This window comes from Bos javanicus, chromosome 4, assembly GCF_032452875.1.
Source record: "Bos javanicus breed banteng chromosome 4, ARS-OSU_banteng_1.0, whole genome shotgun sequence".
Taxonomy (NCBI): domain Eukaryota; kingdom Metazoa; phylum Chordata; class Mammalia; order Artiodactyla; family Bovidae; genus Bos; species Bos javanicus.
Window position 1 is genome coordinate 92,628,931 of NC_083871.1, and position 17,742 is coordinate 92,646,672.

The 17,742-nt window shown below is 41.5% G+C and overlaps 1 protein-coding gene across 1 annotated transcript in view; it reads left to right on the forward strand.

The window, feature by feature from the left end:
- The window catches only part of SND1 (staphylococcal nuclease and tudor domain containing 1), a 421,336-nt gene that overhangs the window by 177,945 nt on the left and 225,649 nt on the right, over positions 1-17,742 (forward strand). The window contains exon 12 of the mRNA XM_061414616.1: positions 8,951-9,051. Within this exon, the coding sequence (XP_061270600.1) occupies positions 8,951-9,051 (101 nt within the window). The remainder of the gene's footprint in view (positions 1-8,950; positions 9,052-17,742) is intronic.

The window sequence follows — 17,742 nt, forward strand, 5'->3', positions numbered from 1 at the left end:
TTTTATCCATGTCTTAAAAGCATTCTTCTTTTCCTCCAGTAATATGACTGAGATGCCTTTAAGCAAATACCCTTCCTTCATATCCTTGTGCTTCTCATCTTAGTTTCATTATAGCTGTTGTTTTCACGACTGGGTGACATTGTGTGTATTCTGTACAAAGGCATGAGTATCTCCGTATATTTGTGCTGCTTGTGTGGCTGGAACTCCTCCAGGGAGAGTTCTGGATGGAGTGATTTAATTTCCCCTGACTGCTGCTGACCTTGGAAATTTTGGACACAGATGACTGTGACTGACACTTGTATAGAGGAGAAAAAAGACCCACACTCACCCTTCATCCTCTAGAGGAAGGTGGTGGAGATGGTGGCTCTGAGGAGAAGAAGAGACAGGAAGGGGACCCATGTGACAGTTTCCAGTAGTGTTTTGGGGGCCGCTGGCATTCTTGGGTATGGATAGTGTGGTATGACAATTAGGTATCGGGATGAGTTAAACCATGATGCGTAAGATAATGGTTAGAACACTGATGCAAACACAGGTTGTGCTTTTCAGATGCATTTGTAGGTTTATAAGGACTTGGGAATCAAGAGCATGAGTGAAAATACTTGTAACTGTGAGGTTACTTGGAAAGGGTGGTTTCTGTTCATCTCTGATCCTCCTCAGAGTTACTTGAAATATTTTCAACAGTCAGAACTTCATCCCCTTGATGATTTTATATGTGCTTGTTACCTACCTTATGCATAAACAGTGCCTCATTTCTGACCATGTTAATGTTCTGTTTTTTGTCAGGGTGTTATCACTATTTCTAGAAATCATTGCCCAGCTCTAGTGACCTCTTACATAAAATGTTTTCACGTTTACTTGTGAATCTCATGCCTGGGTATGCTTCTAATTAAATATTTACCAAACTGAGTGTTCATCGGGAAATAGTGATGTCCACTTAAATGAATGCCTAACTTCAGGTAGAGACTCTTAGCATCTCCACAGGCCCCATCTGAAGCTGGGTTTTACCTTTCCTCTCAAAACAGATGAACGCATCTGACAAGGGGGTGGGAAGCAGTGGTTTCATTTTGTCAGAAACATTAAATAAGAGAGCTCCTTGACTCTGTGCTCATCATAGAGGTTGGGAAGCCATAGAGGTTCATGTTCCATTGATGAAAATGAAATGTGCTCAAAATTGTTCTGACTCTGGGGGAGTTGGGAAGGGTGATTGTAGATCGGAGAAAGCAACATAAATACATGTGAATAAACAACCGGCCTTAGCACCTAATTACAATGATTTTGAAGGGGGTGTTACCAAATACATATGGCTGGGTTGGAGAGGTAGGAGAGGATCATTGCTTATGTCTCCTTTTCTTTGCAGCATAAATGTATACTTTTTTGTCAGTGTATCTGTGAAAGGACTTTTAATTTAAGACATGCCAAAGCTAAATGATGTCCTAATGGGACATAGAGATTTCTGCTTTTGTCTGTGCTTATAAACATAAATGGTTCACATCTACCAGTTGCTCACCTTCTAGTAACACCATACTCAACAGAGGCATTAGTCATAACTACAAAAGCAGCTGTTTCTTTACCATGAGTTTCTAGTTACCATCCATTAGAATACATTGGAAACATCAAGGTGAAGAATTCTAGACTTGGGTCAGCAAATCAAGGATAAAGTTCAGCCACTGATTTGGTAGAGAAGTCACTCAAAAGTATCTTCCTCAAACATTGAACAGAATATATTCCATGATGACAGTTATAAATTGGAGGAATTTTCCTCCTTTGTGTACACATTTATTCTCACCCCTGAAATGTTTTTTAGAACTGAAAATTATGTAAATACCTTGTCTTTCTAGTCTAATTAAATAGATTTTTTTTCAGTCAGAAAATGAATAATAAACATTTTATTTTTTATACCATGTTTTTTCATATTTGGTTTGAGTATTTACAAGGATTCATAAATATAAAATAACAAAAGTTCCTGGGAGAAACTAGAGAAGGATAGAACCACTAAAGGTAGGAGCATGTATAGAGGATTGAGGCTAAGACCCTGGTCCCATAATGAACAGTCTGGGCGTGTACAGTCCAGTATTGCGACTGCAGCTGTAAGTGGCCGCACACTTGAAGTATTGCTGGTCCAGACTGGGATGTGTTTTCCTTGCACAACACACACTGGATTTCAAAGTCTTTGTCAATGAAAGGAAAGAAACCCAATACCTTAAGAAATACTGGTTATGTGTTGATATGATAATGTTTTGGGTGTTTTGAGTTAAATCAGAAATACTTTTAAAAATCAACTTTCTGTTTCTCTAATATCACTGGTAGCCCAGCTGGTAAAGAATCCACCTTCAATGCAGGAGACCCTGGTTTGATTCCTGGGTCAGGAAGATCCCATGGGGAAGGGAGAGACTACCCAATCCAGTATTCTTGGGCTTCCCTTGTGGCTCAGATGGTAAAGAATCCGCCTGCAGTGTGGGAGACCTGGGTCCGATCCCCAGGTTGGGAAGACGCCCTGGAGGAGGGTATGGAAACCCACTCTAATATTCTATCCTGGAGAATCCCCATGGACAGACGAGCCTGTCGGTCTATAGTCCATGGGGTTGCAAAGAGTTGAACACGACTGATCGACTAAGCACAGCACAGAAGATGTCAGTGTACATATGTTGCTCTCATTTGTGACTCTTGTTGTTGTTGCCTCCTGAACAACAAAGGTCCATTTGACATCTCCTTGTGAGAGTTTAGCTTGTGTCCTAGTAGATAGCTGAGCTGGGGATCAGCATGCCCAGAAGCAGGACCAAGGGACCCCTTGACAGTTTTGTTAGATGCTCATCTGTATTTAGATGAATGAGTAACTAAAATGTGTTTCAGATTTTAAGAAGATAATCTCTGATACTTTTAAAATAATTATGTATGCTATTTGTTAGCAGGGAGAAAAGATCAAGAATGCCTAAATTAAATATTGTCCTGTTATGCCCAGAGCAGATGCCAACTTGGTTGCTCTCTGTTTGTTGATCTTCCTGATTTTGTAAGGCAAGGAGCATCCTCCCCAAACACCTCTGGTTAGCCTATTAGTTGAGTTGATTCCCCACACTCTGCTTCAATTATCTTTGGTAAATACAATCTCCAAACTAGTACCTGCCGATTAACCGGGAGAGTGTCTAAATAAGTACTAAATAGTGTATCATTATTTAAAATAAGTCCTATTTATCTGTAAGTTGGGATAAATATGGATGAGGTACATACTCTTGTTTGCTGTGGCTCCTTAAGGAGAAAAGTGTATTTAATTGAGTTCTGCCTAATGACTTAAAGCCAACATGCGCCTTATTTATGCATATATGTATGTGTGCATGTATTTATGTATTTATCTTGCAGACACTTATCACCTACCCTGTACCAGGCTCTCCTCCAAGAAAATCAGTATGTTTGTCTAAAAATAACTGACACATAGAGCTTATTATGAGTCAGGCCCTGCTCTAAATGTTTCATGTATATTAATGCATTTCTCTTCTAACAATGAGATAGGTAGAGTTATCCATGTTCAACTGAAGCCCGAAGTGAGGTTACTTCTCCAAGTTCACAGAGTTCAGAGGTAGAATTGCTGGGAACCAAACCTGCAACCCTCCTGATAGCTCAGTTGGTAAAGAATCCGCCTGCAATACAGGAGACCCCGGTTCAGTTCCTGGGTTGGGAAGAACCCCTGGAGAAGGTTTTAGACTACGCACTCCAGTATTCTTAGGCTTCCCTTGTGGCTCAGCTGGTAAAGAATCCGCCTGCAATGCGGGAAACCTGGGTTTGATCCCTGGGTTGGGAAGATCCCCTGGAGAAGGGAAAGGCTAGCCACTCCAGTATTCTGGCCTGGAGAATCCCATGGACTGTATAGTCCATAGGGTCCCAAAGAGTCAGACACGACTGAGCTACTTTCACTTTCAAACCCGCAGCCAAGTGGCTGCCAGAGCCCGTACTCTTACCCAAGCTGTTGAAATACTTTATTCTGCTTACTTTTATCTGCCTGCTGCCTTAGCCAGACTTGCCCAGATGATGTGTTTTCTGTTTCCGTCATGAGGATGACAGGTCACATGAGAGCCTTTTTTGTGAGGCAGGGTATTTTTTTTTTTAACATCTCTTTGTGGGTTTATGATTGGCCATGTGGAATAGTGGATGGGATTATATAGTAATAGCCTCATGTAACAGCCCAGATTCAGGCTTTGGCCTGGAAATGTTAGGTATCTCTTATGCGCTGGCCTTCAGATTATCATCAGCATGAACAAGTCTGTGGAGTTCTTCGGTGGTTTGACGGTACTGAAGTATGACGATACTACTCACTCACCATCTAGTGAATGATTAGTTTCATGAAGGGTATCCATAGATTGAATTCCTTAGGTGTGACCTGAGTGTTTTCTGTTAATACTAAGCTGTTTCCAGACTTTATGTGAGATTGGGATACAAATTTGGTTTTAAGTTCTCATCTTAGTTCTCTGAAGGGTCTTTGAAATTGTTTTCAAGGAGAATTCCACAATGGACCATGGAGGAATCAGATTGCCGGCTACCCTTTCTTTTTCTCTGAGAGCTTCTTTGGAAGAAAAAAAGTAATATGCAGAATTACACTTTTCTTAATTTAAAGCTTTATCCCAATTTCAAAATATTTCTTCCCTCCTTCCTGCTTTAATATATAGAACAGAATGGTCAACAGCTTGACCATGTGGTCCTAACCATCTCATTTAGTGTCCTTCAGAATTTTATGTCTGGAAGGGTTCCTGATTACATGTATCCATTCATCAAAATATTATTCACTACATATACTCCTTTTGAACTGTGGTATTGGAGAAGACTCTTGAGAGTCCCTTGGACTGCAAGGAGATCCAACCAGTCCATTCTGAAGGAGATCAGCCCTGGGATTTCTTTGGAAGGAATGATGCTAAAGCTGAAACTCCAGTACTTTGGCCCCCTCATGCGAAGAGTTGACTCATTGGAAAAGACTCTGATGCTGGGAGGGATTAGGGGCAAGAGGAGAAGGGGACGACAGAGGATGAGATGGTTGGATGGCATCACTGACTTGATGGACGTGAGTCTGAGTGAACTCCGGGAGTTGGTGATGGACAGGGAGGCCTGGCGTGCTGCGATTCATGGGGTCACTAAGAGTCGGACACGACTGAGCAACTGATCTGATATACACTCCTACTGTATAAACCCTGTGATGCTATGTAGCACACAGTGTCTGGCTAAATTGTCTTCTAGGATTCTCGAGTTCAGTGATGCTCTGAAGTTCTAGTCTAGTGCTCTCATTTACCAAGTGAATTGCCTAAGAAAAGTGAGGCCCAGGGAGGTGATGTATGACTCATTCATAAGAGAATGACAGGTGGAATCAGCAGGGAGCTGTGGACTCCTTGTGGTCCTTGCTGTAAAGAGGGCCAGGCCCTCCCCTTGTGTGCCGTACGTGTAAATTCTTGCATATACCCAATGTTCCAGGAGCATCTTTGCTGGAAAAATGAGGGAAACGTTTGCAATAACCCAGTACTTCTTTTCAACTCATGGCATCCCATATGTAACCACCCACAAGCACAAAATTCAGGTTGTTATTATTCAGATGAAGACTTTGCTAAGATCTGCCATTGTTTAATTGAAACTGCTCTTTATCAAGTGATTGACAAGTCAGGGATGAGTATCTGGAGATGAGAAACTCCAAGGCAGGAGAGCAGAGCTCAGACTCCCCAGGAGAGCGACATAAATGCTAATTACACGTTGACTTTAATTCTTGGTTTGTCATAGCTGTCTGCAGGTGTGCGTCGTGGCTGTGGGCTATTCTCAGGGCCTCATTTGTATTTGAGATTTTCTTTAATAATGTTACCTCCCCCAATGAGCTCTTTAATCTCTGCCTTTCAGTTCTTTCTCTAGATAGAGGGAAAAATTAATTGGCAGGTGAATGTAGAATGTAGTTACTAGTTCTTTCGCTGATTGAAGTTGAAAGATTTGGAAGAGTGGGGTTGATTTCCTTTGAAGACAGTTTGGGGATAGCATGCCTTTGGCCTGGCAGATGAGATGGGGAGCTGTTCCTTGCCAATACACCCCTCAGCACAACCATCACCACCACTACTCACGTAGCCTTCCTGGTGAACTAGCATGATTTCTGGGGAGAGAGCTGATGTTACTGTGTGCCACGTGCTTGCGCTGATGAGCCGCTGCCCCACTCCCGTCTCCTGAGGAGGAGGCCTGTCATTGGCAGATGCAAGGTAACCTTGAGATTCACTGAGTTTATTTTTAAGCAGGATGAATTATTTTTTCCCCCTGGTAGTGAAACTGAGGACTTGAGCTTGTTACTAGATGGATTGGGTGAAAACACAAAAATAGGTGAACATCTCTACATACTTTTTGACTTGCCCCCTGAATGCCCCAAATTGGACCATACCCTACTGGGTCCTGAGTTACTTCATGTACTCCTGGGTGGGTACTCTTGAGGTTTAGCTCCTGTTCAGTGCTAATTTCCTGTGTGATTTTTGCCATAACTTCAACAGGTATCCCAGCCTCTTCCTTCTCCCAGAGGTTAATCATCCGCCCTTGCCAGAGGAGAGTTGCCAGAGGGGTTGGTCAGAATAAATAGCATGCAGAGGACTCTTTCCCTCCCAGGGATTGGAGTCAGCTGTGCTTCTGTGTGTGTAGACCGCCCATTCCTTGCCCTCTGGGCTCTAACAACTCTGATCAGCTGCATGTGGGGCAACTCTGAAAACCTCTTTGTTGGTAGTTTTTCAGCCCTGCCCCTACCCCGACTCCCTGTCTGTTCACATTCCTCACATTTATCCATCTCCTTAGCTTGGACAAAGTGATAAGGCTGAGCAGTAATGTCAGTGTGGACATCTGACCTAAGGAGTCCTCTTTATGATTTCTTCTGAGTTGTTGTATTATGACAGTACTTCTCATGAGAAAGATTTGCCTTGCCTTCAGCCCTTAATTGGCTTTCTCACTGATAGGGCTTCTTGTTGCTTTTAAAACGTGATTAGGTAGAGTGAGTGATCTGACAGTCAGAATTTGGAGGCAGCTGTTCTTCTGAAAATTTCCATATTCATTTTTAAAATGGATTTTTGAGGAGCAGGCAGTTTGAAGGGATTTTGGTGGTGCTCACCAGCAGTCTGGTTGATGCTCATACATCATGCTGTCTTCAAGTATCTCAGTGAGAACCAAAGTGGTTTTTAGGAAAGGTGATTCTGGACTTTGAGACTGTGAGGATGGCCTCAGGGTGCTTGACACCTCAGTACAGGTATATAAGCTTGGCCATGACCAAAGTCAAGTATATGCCTTCATGCTGTAATGCGGCTCTGTATGTTTCCTGATGGACACAGCATGCCGCTTTGCTTCCACACACAAACACGGTCATCTTGAAAGGCTTCATAAAGAAAAAGCATTGCTCGGCGTGTTTGTGTCCCTGTGTTTTGTATATACTAGGATTAGCCCACTATTAAAGGTTCTTCTGGTCCAGTCCATCCTGCTCCCACCCCACCCCCCAAATTTCCCAAGTCCACCCCTATTGGTATTCAGTGTAGTCAGCTGTGTCGTTTTGATTCTTCTTAACTTGGGCCTTGAGAACTATGGCAGACTGAAACTCCGTGTAGTTATTCTCTTGAGGCATTTCATGTTTTTAAACAGATTTTCAAAGCAGTCCGAAAAGGTTAGAGAGCTGCTTTACCAAAATGTCTAGGAATCCTCCAGGAATATTCCAGATTTCTTCTCTGTTGACTGAAGTTTATGTAGGACCTTAAAGGTTCAGCCATTTGTCCTTCTCTCTTGACATCAGTCATCTTTTAGGTTCTATAGCATCAATTAGACTCAAAGCAGAATTGAGCAGAAAGTAAAGAGAATTTCCTTGTCCCACCCGCCCCCAGCCATGTACTTCCTCCTCTGTTATCAGTAGACCCCCTCCAGAGTGGTATATTTGTTATAATTGGTGAGCCTACCTGGACACACCATCATCCACAGTCCATCATTGACTTGGGTTCACTCTTGGTGTTCTGCATTGTATGGATTTTGACAAATGTGGAATGACATGTATCCATCATTATAGTATAATCCAGAATAGCTTCACTGCTGTCAAAATCCTGCCCCCACATCTGTTCATCCTGTCTCATCCTGCTAACCCCTGACAATGACTGATCTTTTTACTGTCTCCCACATTTTTGCATTTTCCAGAATGTCACAGTTGGAATCATACAATAGATAGCCGTTCGATGGGCATTTTTCTCTTAGCAATGTGTATTTCAGATTGCTCCATGTCTCTTCATGGCTTGACAGCTCATTCTTTTTAAGTGCTGAATAGTATTCAGTTGTGTTCATGAACCACAGTTTCTTTACTCACTTACCGAAGAACATATTGGTTGCTTTCAAGTTTTGGCATTTATGTATAAAGCTACCAGAAACATCCAAGTGCAAGTTTTTGTGTGGACATAAGTTTTTAACTGGTGGAACGTATGGTAAAAGTTTGTTCTATATAAAACCATTGCTCAGAGTGGCTGTACTGTTTTGCATTCCCAGTAATGGTGAACGAGAATTCCATTTGTTCCATACCCTCACCTCCGTTTGTTGTCAGTATGTTGAATTTTGGCTATTCTAATCGATGTGTTAATAGTTGTCTCAGTTTGCATTTCCCCAATTACACATGTGGGGCATATTTTCATATGCTTGTCATCTGTATGTCTTCTTTGATAAGATATCCAAGTCCTTTACCCACTATAACATTGGGATTTTGATTTTCTTACCGTGGAGGTTTAAGAGTTCTTCCTATATTTTGGATACTATAGTCCTTTATCCAAGATGGCTTTTGGAGGTTTTTCTCCCGGTGTGTGGTTCAGCTTTCAGTTGTTTTTTTAAAATCTTAGACCCACAAAGTCGTACCGTGAGTGAGCTTTTACAGCCAGCACACAGGGCTGCTAGTGAGCTGTGTTGCAAATTCTCAACCTTAATTACCTTGATTTCTTGTTTTCAGGTCAATGTGACTGTGGACTACATTAGACCAGCCAGCCCAGCCACAGATACGGTGCCCGCCTTTTCAGAGCGTACCTGTGCCACCGTCACCATTGGAGGAATGTGAGTGTTCTGGCTGGTAGCAACTTGACCATGGCTGGGAGTTTTTTCTCTTCTCATTGATATCTCTCCCCCCTTTCACCCCGATTTGCTTTCTGTCACTCCTAACACAGCGGCTTGTGATTGTTCTGTCTGTCCCGGTATAGCACTTTGTTTGCAGCGTACTTCATAATTGCTCACTAGTTAATCATATATTTTCATTATTGTCATTATTTAAGATTTATTGGGCTCTGTGTCCTTGGCACTATGTAGCATTCATTATTACTGTTAATAATGCCATTTATTGAGTGTCAATCAGGCCCTTAGGTACTATGCAAAATTAGAAAGATTCTCTGTGTATTAGTTTAGGAAGTTTAATTGTAGGCCAGAAAAAGAAGAGAGGTTAATTGGACATTTTCTTTGAATAGACGTATGTAATCAGTAGATGACAGGGTCTTCCTCTTGTGTTCCACTGGCTATACCCTGGTTATGTTCCAGAGTCTCTTGGGAGCTTGGTTGACGAGCAGCCTTCCAAGGAGGTATCTGATGGGGGCAGGAGGAAGCCCGCTGGGCCATGCTTCCACAGTAAATATTAAAACAATCATTCAGTCCCCAGTAGCAATTCTTACTCTGCGTAAAGTACACCCGCATGCTAATTGCCTCCTTCTGTATTTAACAGTCTTAAATGGTGTTTGTTACCAAACTGGTATTTTGCTTTTGTTTTAAAAGGAGGCATGGTGGAAGGGAAGAAAAGAGTAGGTTTCTCATCAAAACAGGGATTGTCTTATTGCAAGTACAATGGAGCCCATTGGGAGAAACACCTTTCTCTAAGCTATAGCCTGTCTCTGACAGGAAGGGTATGGTAGCTAATGTGCTTTCCAGAAGCTCTCCTACCACACAGGAGCTCCTCCCGTCCACATTCCAAACCCGCACTGCCCCGCTCCCCACCCCGCCCCCTTCCTGTTGTCACTTCGGAAATAAGTATTTTTAGGTGCTGTTACCACTCCTGTACCTATCAATGTTGTTGACGTTCACACAGCAATCAGGGGCTTCACTTTTGCCGAGAGGAACTGAATATAGGATTTTGATGTCATTATCTTAACACCATCACAGGCATTGGGTTATTTTTAGAAGCAGGTTCTTAAGAAATTAGATAATGTTTTCAGAATGGGGAAAACTGGGAAATATTTTGCTCATTCTTCTATCTGTCTAATTTGCAGTAATGATTATTACTAATTTGTCACCAGTTCTTAGGAGTTCAGTACATGCTTTCCTCCTGTGGAGAGCCGGAAAGTGAGTATTCCCCTAGACAGATTTAAGATTTTTGCTGCCACAGACAGGAGTCCTCTCCAATAACTAACTGCTCCTCCTGTCTACCTGTGGTAAAGACAACACCACTGTGGTCAAAACGCACATCTTCTTGGCAGATGGTTCCTATTCATGCTTATCTAATGGCCCATTAGAGTGGAGGGACTTTTTTTTTGGTTACCACTGAGGTATATTTTCAAAATTTATGCTGCTTAAAATTAGATATTCTGAAAGTGTTCTTGTAGGGAGTTAACCTTGACCTTTCTCTCTCCCTGTTGTCATAAGATGGTATTTGATTTACCAAAGTCCTTACCTCGAATTAGACCAGCCTGGCAGGGTACTTGGGGTGCCCTGCTATTCAGGGCATTCCAAATACTACTGTAGGAAAGTTGAGGTATGAATAATACCAATATCCAAATACTCAACTTAGATTTTAAAATTATATTGAAAGTCTCCTGATTTTAATAGTTTTTTTTTATAACATTGGCTAAAACAGAGGATTTATGTTTTTATCCCAAATGTTTTAATTCCATTTTTAACATAATGAGTTAAATACACTGAGTTTCCTCATGGATTTGTTTCTACTAAACTCGACTGTCTTGAGTAAATTACTGGGCAGTAATTGGGAGAAATGTGAGGATAGCCTAATGTCATTGAGACCAAACTTCACTAGATAGTAAGCTCCCTGAAGATAGGGATTATTGTCTCTTTTATTCCGTGCTGTAGTTCGTAGGAGTTCAATAAATATGTGAGTTATTTGTTTATTATATTGCAGTGTCCCTTTATGAAATAAAATAGGGAGTGCTTAGATGTCTCATCAGAGAAGGCAATGGCACCCCACTCCAGTACTCTCGCCTGGAAAATCCCATGGATGGAGGAATCTGGTAGGCTGTAGTTCATGGGGTCGCTAAGAGTCAGACATGACTGAGTGACTTCCCTTTCACTTTTCACTTTTCTGCATTGGAGAAGGAAATGGCAACCCACTCCAGTGTTCTTGCCTGGAGAATCCCAGGGACGGGGGAGCCTGGTGGGCTGCCGTCTATGGGGTCCCACAGAGTCGGACACGACTGAAGTGACTTAGCAGTAGCAGATGTCTCATAACCTGGGACAGCTGTTTCTTCTGAGCTACAAATTGGCTTTAATCTGATAAATATATACATAAAAAAACTTGTATCTGATCCAATAGTTTTCCCTGTTTATTTGGTTATTGGAAAGTCTGTGCCAAAAATGTGCTGTGCTTAGTTGCTCAGTCGTTTCTGACTCTTTGCGAACCCGTGGACTGTAGCCCACCAGGCTCTTCTGTCCATGGGGATTATCCAGGCAAGAATACTGGAGTGGGTTGCCATGCTCTCCGCCAGGGGATCTGCCCAACCTAGGAATTGAACCCAGGTCTCACACATAGGCAGATTCATTACCATCTGAGCTACCAGGGAAGCCCGTGCCAAAGATAGGGTGCCTCTAGAAAACGTATCTGATAGCATGCTTCTGATATTTGGGTCTTTCTCAAGGCTTCTCTTTAGTTTCCTGTGGCCTTGATTTTGTTTTCATTTTTCCCTCAGTTTTCTCTGCTTAAATCATTCCAATACTACTGTGGGAAAGTTGAGGTATGAATGATACCAATATCCAAATACTCAGCTTAGATTCAGAATTATATCAAATGCTTCCTGATTTTAATAGTTATTTGAAAACATTGTCTAGAGCAGAGGATTTATTCTTTTTATCCCAAATGTTTTAATTCCATTTTTAACATAAAAATGTACTTACATCTCCAAATCTTTGATGTGTGATATCCTGGTGGATTAAATAACTTCTCCTATGGAATGATGACTTAAAAATACTACTTACAGAACCCTAGGTCTTTGTGATTTACGTCTCCCTCCTCTGTCATACTTTTCCTGCTCTAATTTTTGCACATTTTGTTGCCATTTAAAAGCCACGCCTCTTACTAAACCTTTTGCAACAACTTGTTTTTGTAAAGGCTTATTCTGTTTGTACTCATATTTCAATATTTAGTGAGATACATAATAAAAATGACCAGTAGAAATTCAGGGACAGAAACAGATTGGGACAGAAGTGCCCAGGTGTGTTTGAGCAGACCTCAGGTACTAACTGGTGTCAGCCTGTGGGTTTTGAGGAGGTCGTAGAATGTGCGGGTCAGTTAAGCAAAGGCTGCTGGGGGAGCTTGTCTAGTAATGCACCACGTCTCTTGTGACAGGCTTTAGACTTTGTTCAACGTTGAGAGATGCAGTAGAATTAAGAAAAGATGAGTGCTATGTCTGTCATTACCTGTAGGCTGGTACCCCTTCATATTGGCCGTTGTAGTGTCTAGAGGCTTTCTCTTTCATCACAGGATCAGCTGTGAATCTCTGATTGTCCAGTAGCTCTTCTCCAACTGCTCATTCCAGGGAAGGAGAAAGAAGAGGCAGATGAGATGGCCTCTTTGAGGGTTATTTCAAAGGAGATATTTTTCAGTGGATTTCACATGAGCAAATGTGTGAACTGGCCCTGTCCTCAGTAGGGCTCTGGCAGCCCTCCCATGCTTTCTTTTGCTGTGTGGGGCGGCGGCGAGTTGCATGGCGTTTGGGAGGCCCCTCTCTTGCCCTCTGGGGAACGAATGAAAATGAGGTTCATCATTCCTCTAATAGATTAAATTTTTTTTTCTTGATTAACTTCACTCAAGTTGGTGAGAGTTGTTAACTTTTAATCAAAGCAGTTTAAATAAAAAATTAAAAGATCAAACTTTGAGTTGTTCTCATTCTCTGGCTCCCAGGTTGGGAATTAGCTGATCCTTTTAGGCCTGGACTGTGACAGGAAGCTGTCAAGATGGTGCTTCTTGTTAATTACTTTTTATTGTATTTAAGACACTTAAATAACTCTTCTTGTGATTTAGTCTTCTATGTAATTAGCTTCAGTGATTAAAATCTCATTCTTCCGTTATTGCCAGAGCCTTTATGAAGAGCAAGTTTTGTGGGGTGACCTTTACTTGTGCTGGACTTCACAATTACTTTGAGCTCCAGTTTGGCAAATTCGTAGTATCTATGAGCTGATTGCCCATGTCTTCTTACACATCATGTTTTCAAAAAAAAAAAAAAAGTTTTTTGTTCACGTTTATAAAGGGACACCTAACTTGGGATCCAGCTTCACACCTGCACACTCATAATTACCACCACCACCCCATCCACTATCCATGGAAAATTGTCACGTATCCAGTAGCTACAGTGTCACTGAGGTATTGCCCCATTGCTTCTCATTAAGTTAAAATATTTCACAATAATATTAGACATTTTTCCATTTTGGAGAAGTGAAAGATGGCAGAGATGGAAGTGTGGAGTAAGAGCAGTTGGAAAATGCCTATTTTCTGCACAAGGTCAGTTTTTGGAGAGGTGATTTGAGTTTTATAACAGTGATTTTTAAAACATTGTTGTAACTTCTGCTCCTGACTGCAAAGCTTTGCTCCCTTCAAAGGTACTACTGTCCAGCTTAATGCAGTGTGGAGTCCTTACTACCAGAGATGCTGTGGGACATCTTAGTTACCTCTTTTGTAATGACTCATCTAGCAGGTGTGAAGCCATCTTTATGAACTTCCTTTGTGGCTCTTTGACTTCTTCGTAGATAGTTTGCCTTTCTTATGTTTATTTAAATCAGACCATTACTTACAAGGAATCCGACTTCTTTTGCTTTTTTTCATTCTGGTTCCAGCTTGCAGGCATACTTCCTCAGCTGTCCTGTTAGTCACTGAGCATGAGGTTAAGATCTTCTCCTTCTAGAATAGTTCTTTTCTAATCTTAGTTCAGTTTTTCTCAGCCATAGTAGGAAGCCATGTCATACCACCCTTAGTTTTTCGGGCTTGAGTTCTGTAGCTGTAAGGCTTTTGCTGTCTAGTCAAATCTTAAAACATACTAATGTCTGAGCTAGTTTAATACATTGGTGTGTCTTAAAGCATACTAATGTTTTCTTAGCTAAACATAGCTGAAGTCAATTTCAGTCCTAGTGTTCTTCCTCACCAAGTGGCCCACAGTGTCCTGAAGAGGTCTTCTTTCAATAACCGACATAGTATTAATGTCAGTGTCTCAGCCAGGAGATAGCATCTGGGTTGTAGCCACCTCTTCTCTGCACAGATTTATTGCTTACAGTTCATCTACTTTAGTGGACTCCCTTACTCCATCCTTTTCCTACTTTGAAGGAGAAAGAAGACATCAGAAGAACCATTCCTTTTCTCCTCCCCCTGAACCCCCTAACACCTAAATCATAAACACTTAACCAACCTTCACTTCTCAAAAGAGCACCTTAGATTGTTTTCTCAACCTCACAGGCTGCTTGATTTATATAATTGTGCTACTTCTGCCATGTGGAGTAATGGAATTATGCCTGTTCACCATCCTTAAGACACTGGAAGCATCTGTGTCATTTGGCTTAGAATACTTTGGAAAGAATAGTTAAATAATTTCACCTGTCTCCTGCTAGCTTGAGCATAGTCATCATTTTAAGAGAATGGCCCCATAAAGCACCATAAGAAGGAACTTGGTTTTTGCAAAGGGTTCAGGTGGGAGTCAGGAGAACACTTCAATTTTAGTTGGATCTTACATTTTGTAACCATCTATATGTGGGACTATCATGCTGCTGAGCCTTTTTTTCTTTCTTGCTTTAAAGCCCTGATGCTTTCAGATTCTTATATTACCCTCATCACTATATGGAAGTTCAATTAAGCTTTACATAATGGAGCACTTGGCTCTTATAAATCAGCCAAATCCTTTGCTGAGCAATGTGTGTTCTTTCACTTTTTTCCCCTCAACATCGGTTGTAGAATATCAGGTACTGGGTGACAGTGTTTACTGAGCGGATCTTCAGGAAACTCCCTCATCGGTTTCACAAAGTATACCATGGAGTTTCCAAAGTGTACCATGGGAGAAAATGAGGCTTTTCTCCAAATAAGAGGAGCTCATCCTCAGGGAGGACCATTCTGGAGTACCTAGAGAGATGGATAAAGGTGTTCAAAATCATGAGTTAAAGGCCCTGTTTGGAAAAAGTAGGAATGCTGTCCATTTCATTTCTGTGGGCCCTAAAAATAGCTCAGCGAGGGTCTGGTCCCCCACAAGAGACGAGTTGCTGCTCCTGTCTGCTATTAACAGTAAACTTATCAGTTATTCATCAGATACTTGCTGAGCACCTACTGTGTGTCAGGCACTGGGAATATAGCCGTGAGCATTTCCCTGTGCTACGTCTTCCTGGCTACACTTCATTCTTGGGACCCTTCTTGCCTCTGGTGTCTGAGACAACAAGAGTCCTTAAGGATATTCACTGACTTTGCGGCCCCCCAGAATCTTGCTTGGCTAGATTTTGACTTTAAGAAACATAAGTGACTTTATATAAACAATACCTGAAAAGGCTCTTCTCTATTCAGGTCTTGCCTCGGACTCTTAGCGAATTTACCACTCAGAAACAGGTTAAAATGAAAGATAATCCCTCTTATATCTTCATTTTTAGTTGAGTTGATAACTGAACCTGTCAGTAGACAAAATGAAATGCTCAAGCAACTACCCATTGGAGGCGCTTTGCCCTTTTCCCCTCATATCCCCATTCCTGACTCACTCGGCGGTGATGGACCTCTGCGAGTCTAACAGTTTGTTTCGACTCCCCTCTCTCTCCACGCTCCTAAAGACCTGCTTATCTTATTCCTGCCTCACCTGGCAGAGGAAGGACCCAATACTAACTTCCTAACAGAGTCTGCTTCTCACTTTTGTGGATGGTTATCCTTATAACTATAAATTAACACTGCTGTTGCTGCTACTGCTACTGCTAAGTCACGTCAGTCATGTGCGACCCCATAGACGGCGGCCCACCAGGCTCCCCTCCCTGGGATTCTCCAGGCAAACATGCTAAAGTGGGTTGCCATTTCCTTCTCCAGTGCATGAAAGTGAAAAGTGAAAGTGAGGTTGCTTAACACTACTAGATTTTAAAATTTTTAGTTTTAAACTATGTATTTTTACTTTGTTTTAGTATTTGCACTGTAATTTCTACCCTTTAACCCCTAGTTATCTTATATTTGTTTTGTGTGGGTGTGCTCAGTTGTGTGTGTCTCTTTGCGACCCTGTGGACTGTAGCCTGCCAGACTCCTCTGTCCATGGGATTTCCCTGGCAAGAATACTGGAGCAGGATGCCATTTCCTACTCCAGGGGATCTTCGCAACACAGGAATCGAAACCACATCTCTTGCATCTCCTACATTGGCAGGCAGATTCTTTAACACTGCGCCGCCTGGGTTTTACCAGTGGTAAACTTATAATGTTCAGTTTCTGTTTCTGAGTAACTTTACATAGTATCTCTGTACTGCTCACTCTGAAAGATTAGGAAATTATAGTGGTTATACTTCTTAAAGAGGTTTTATTTTTTGGTTTTATCAAGATGGGCTTACCCGATGACTCAGTGGATAAAAAATCCACATGCAGTGCAGGAGATACAGGAGACATGGGTTCAACCCCTGGGTTGGGAGATCTCCTGGAGGAGGAAAGGGCAACCTACTCCAGTACTCTCGCCTGAAAAGTCCCATGGACAGAGGAGCCTGGTGGGCTCCAGTACAAAGGGTCACAAAGAGGCAGACGTGACTGAGCAACAAAGCACACAGCATAGCGCTTATTCAGTTTCTCCTCTTTCAGTGTAATTGTCTTCTAACCTTTGCTTGTAAGTTGATCATAAATATTTAAAACCTGTCTCCCATCTCCATAGCTGTTAGAATTGTGTGTTACTGTTGGAACAAAAGACACAGAGTGATTAGTCCTGTAGAAAAGGAACTCTGCCTTTAAATGCAAAGAGAAATGCTGAATTAGTTAAAGATCTGCTCAGTAACACTGTCACCCAATACATTAATTCTGTGTCTGTATTTCCTTCTTCATATACATTTCTTTATATGCAGTTGCCATTGTATCTCAAGTCATTCTTTTTGTGGTTTTTCCTCTCATTTGTTGAAGAACCTTGATTTTTCTCATGTGTTGGGTGGTCAAATTTCTGAATGTCTGCAATGTCTAAATATTTTTGCATACATTCTTATTTGTTAGCGTTATTATAAAATTGTAGCTTGAAAATTGTTTTCCTAAAAACTTTGAAGGCATTGTGCTCTGTTGCTTCAACAGTGTTTTTAAGAAATCCAATTTCTCTTTCTTTAAATGTAACTTTTTTTCCTCCTGGCTTTGGAATTGTTCTTACAGTTTCCCATTAATTGGTTTTCTGAAATTTTATCAACATATTTCTATGTCTGTCTTTTTTTGCTTCGAACTCAATTGTCTTTTCCATTCTGAACACCAAAACAGTTTTTTTTGTTGTTGTTACTTCTTGAATTATTTTCTTTCTCTCTTTTGCTACATTGTATCTTATGCTTCATATATCTGACTTTTCTTCCAAATATTTAAGACCT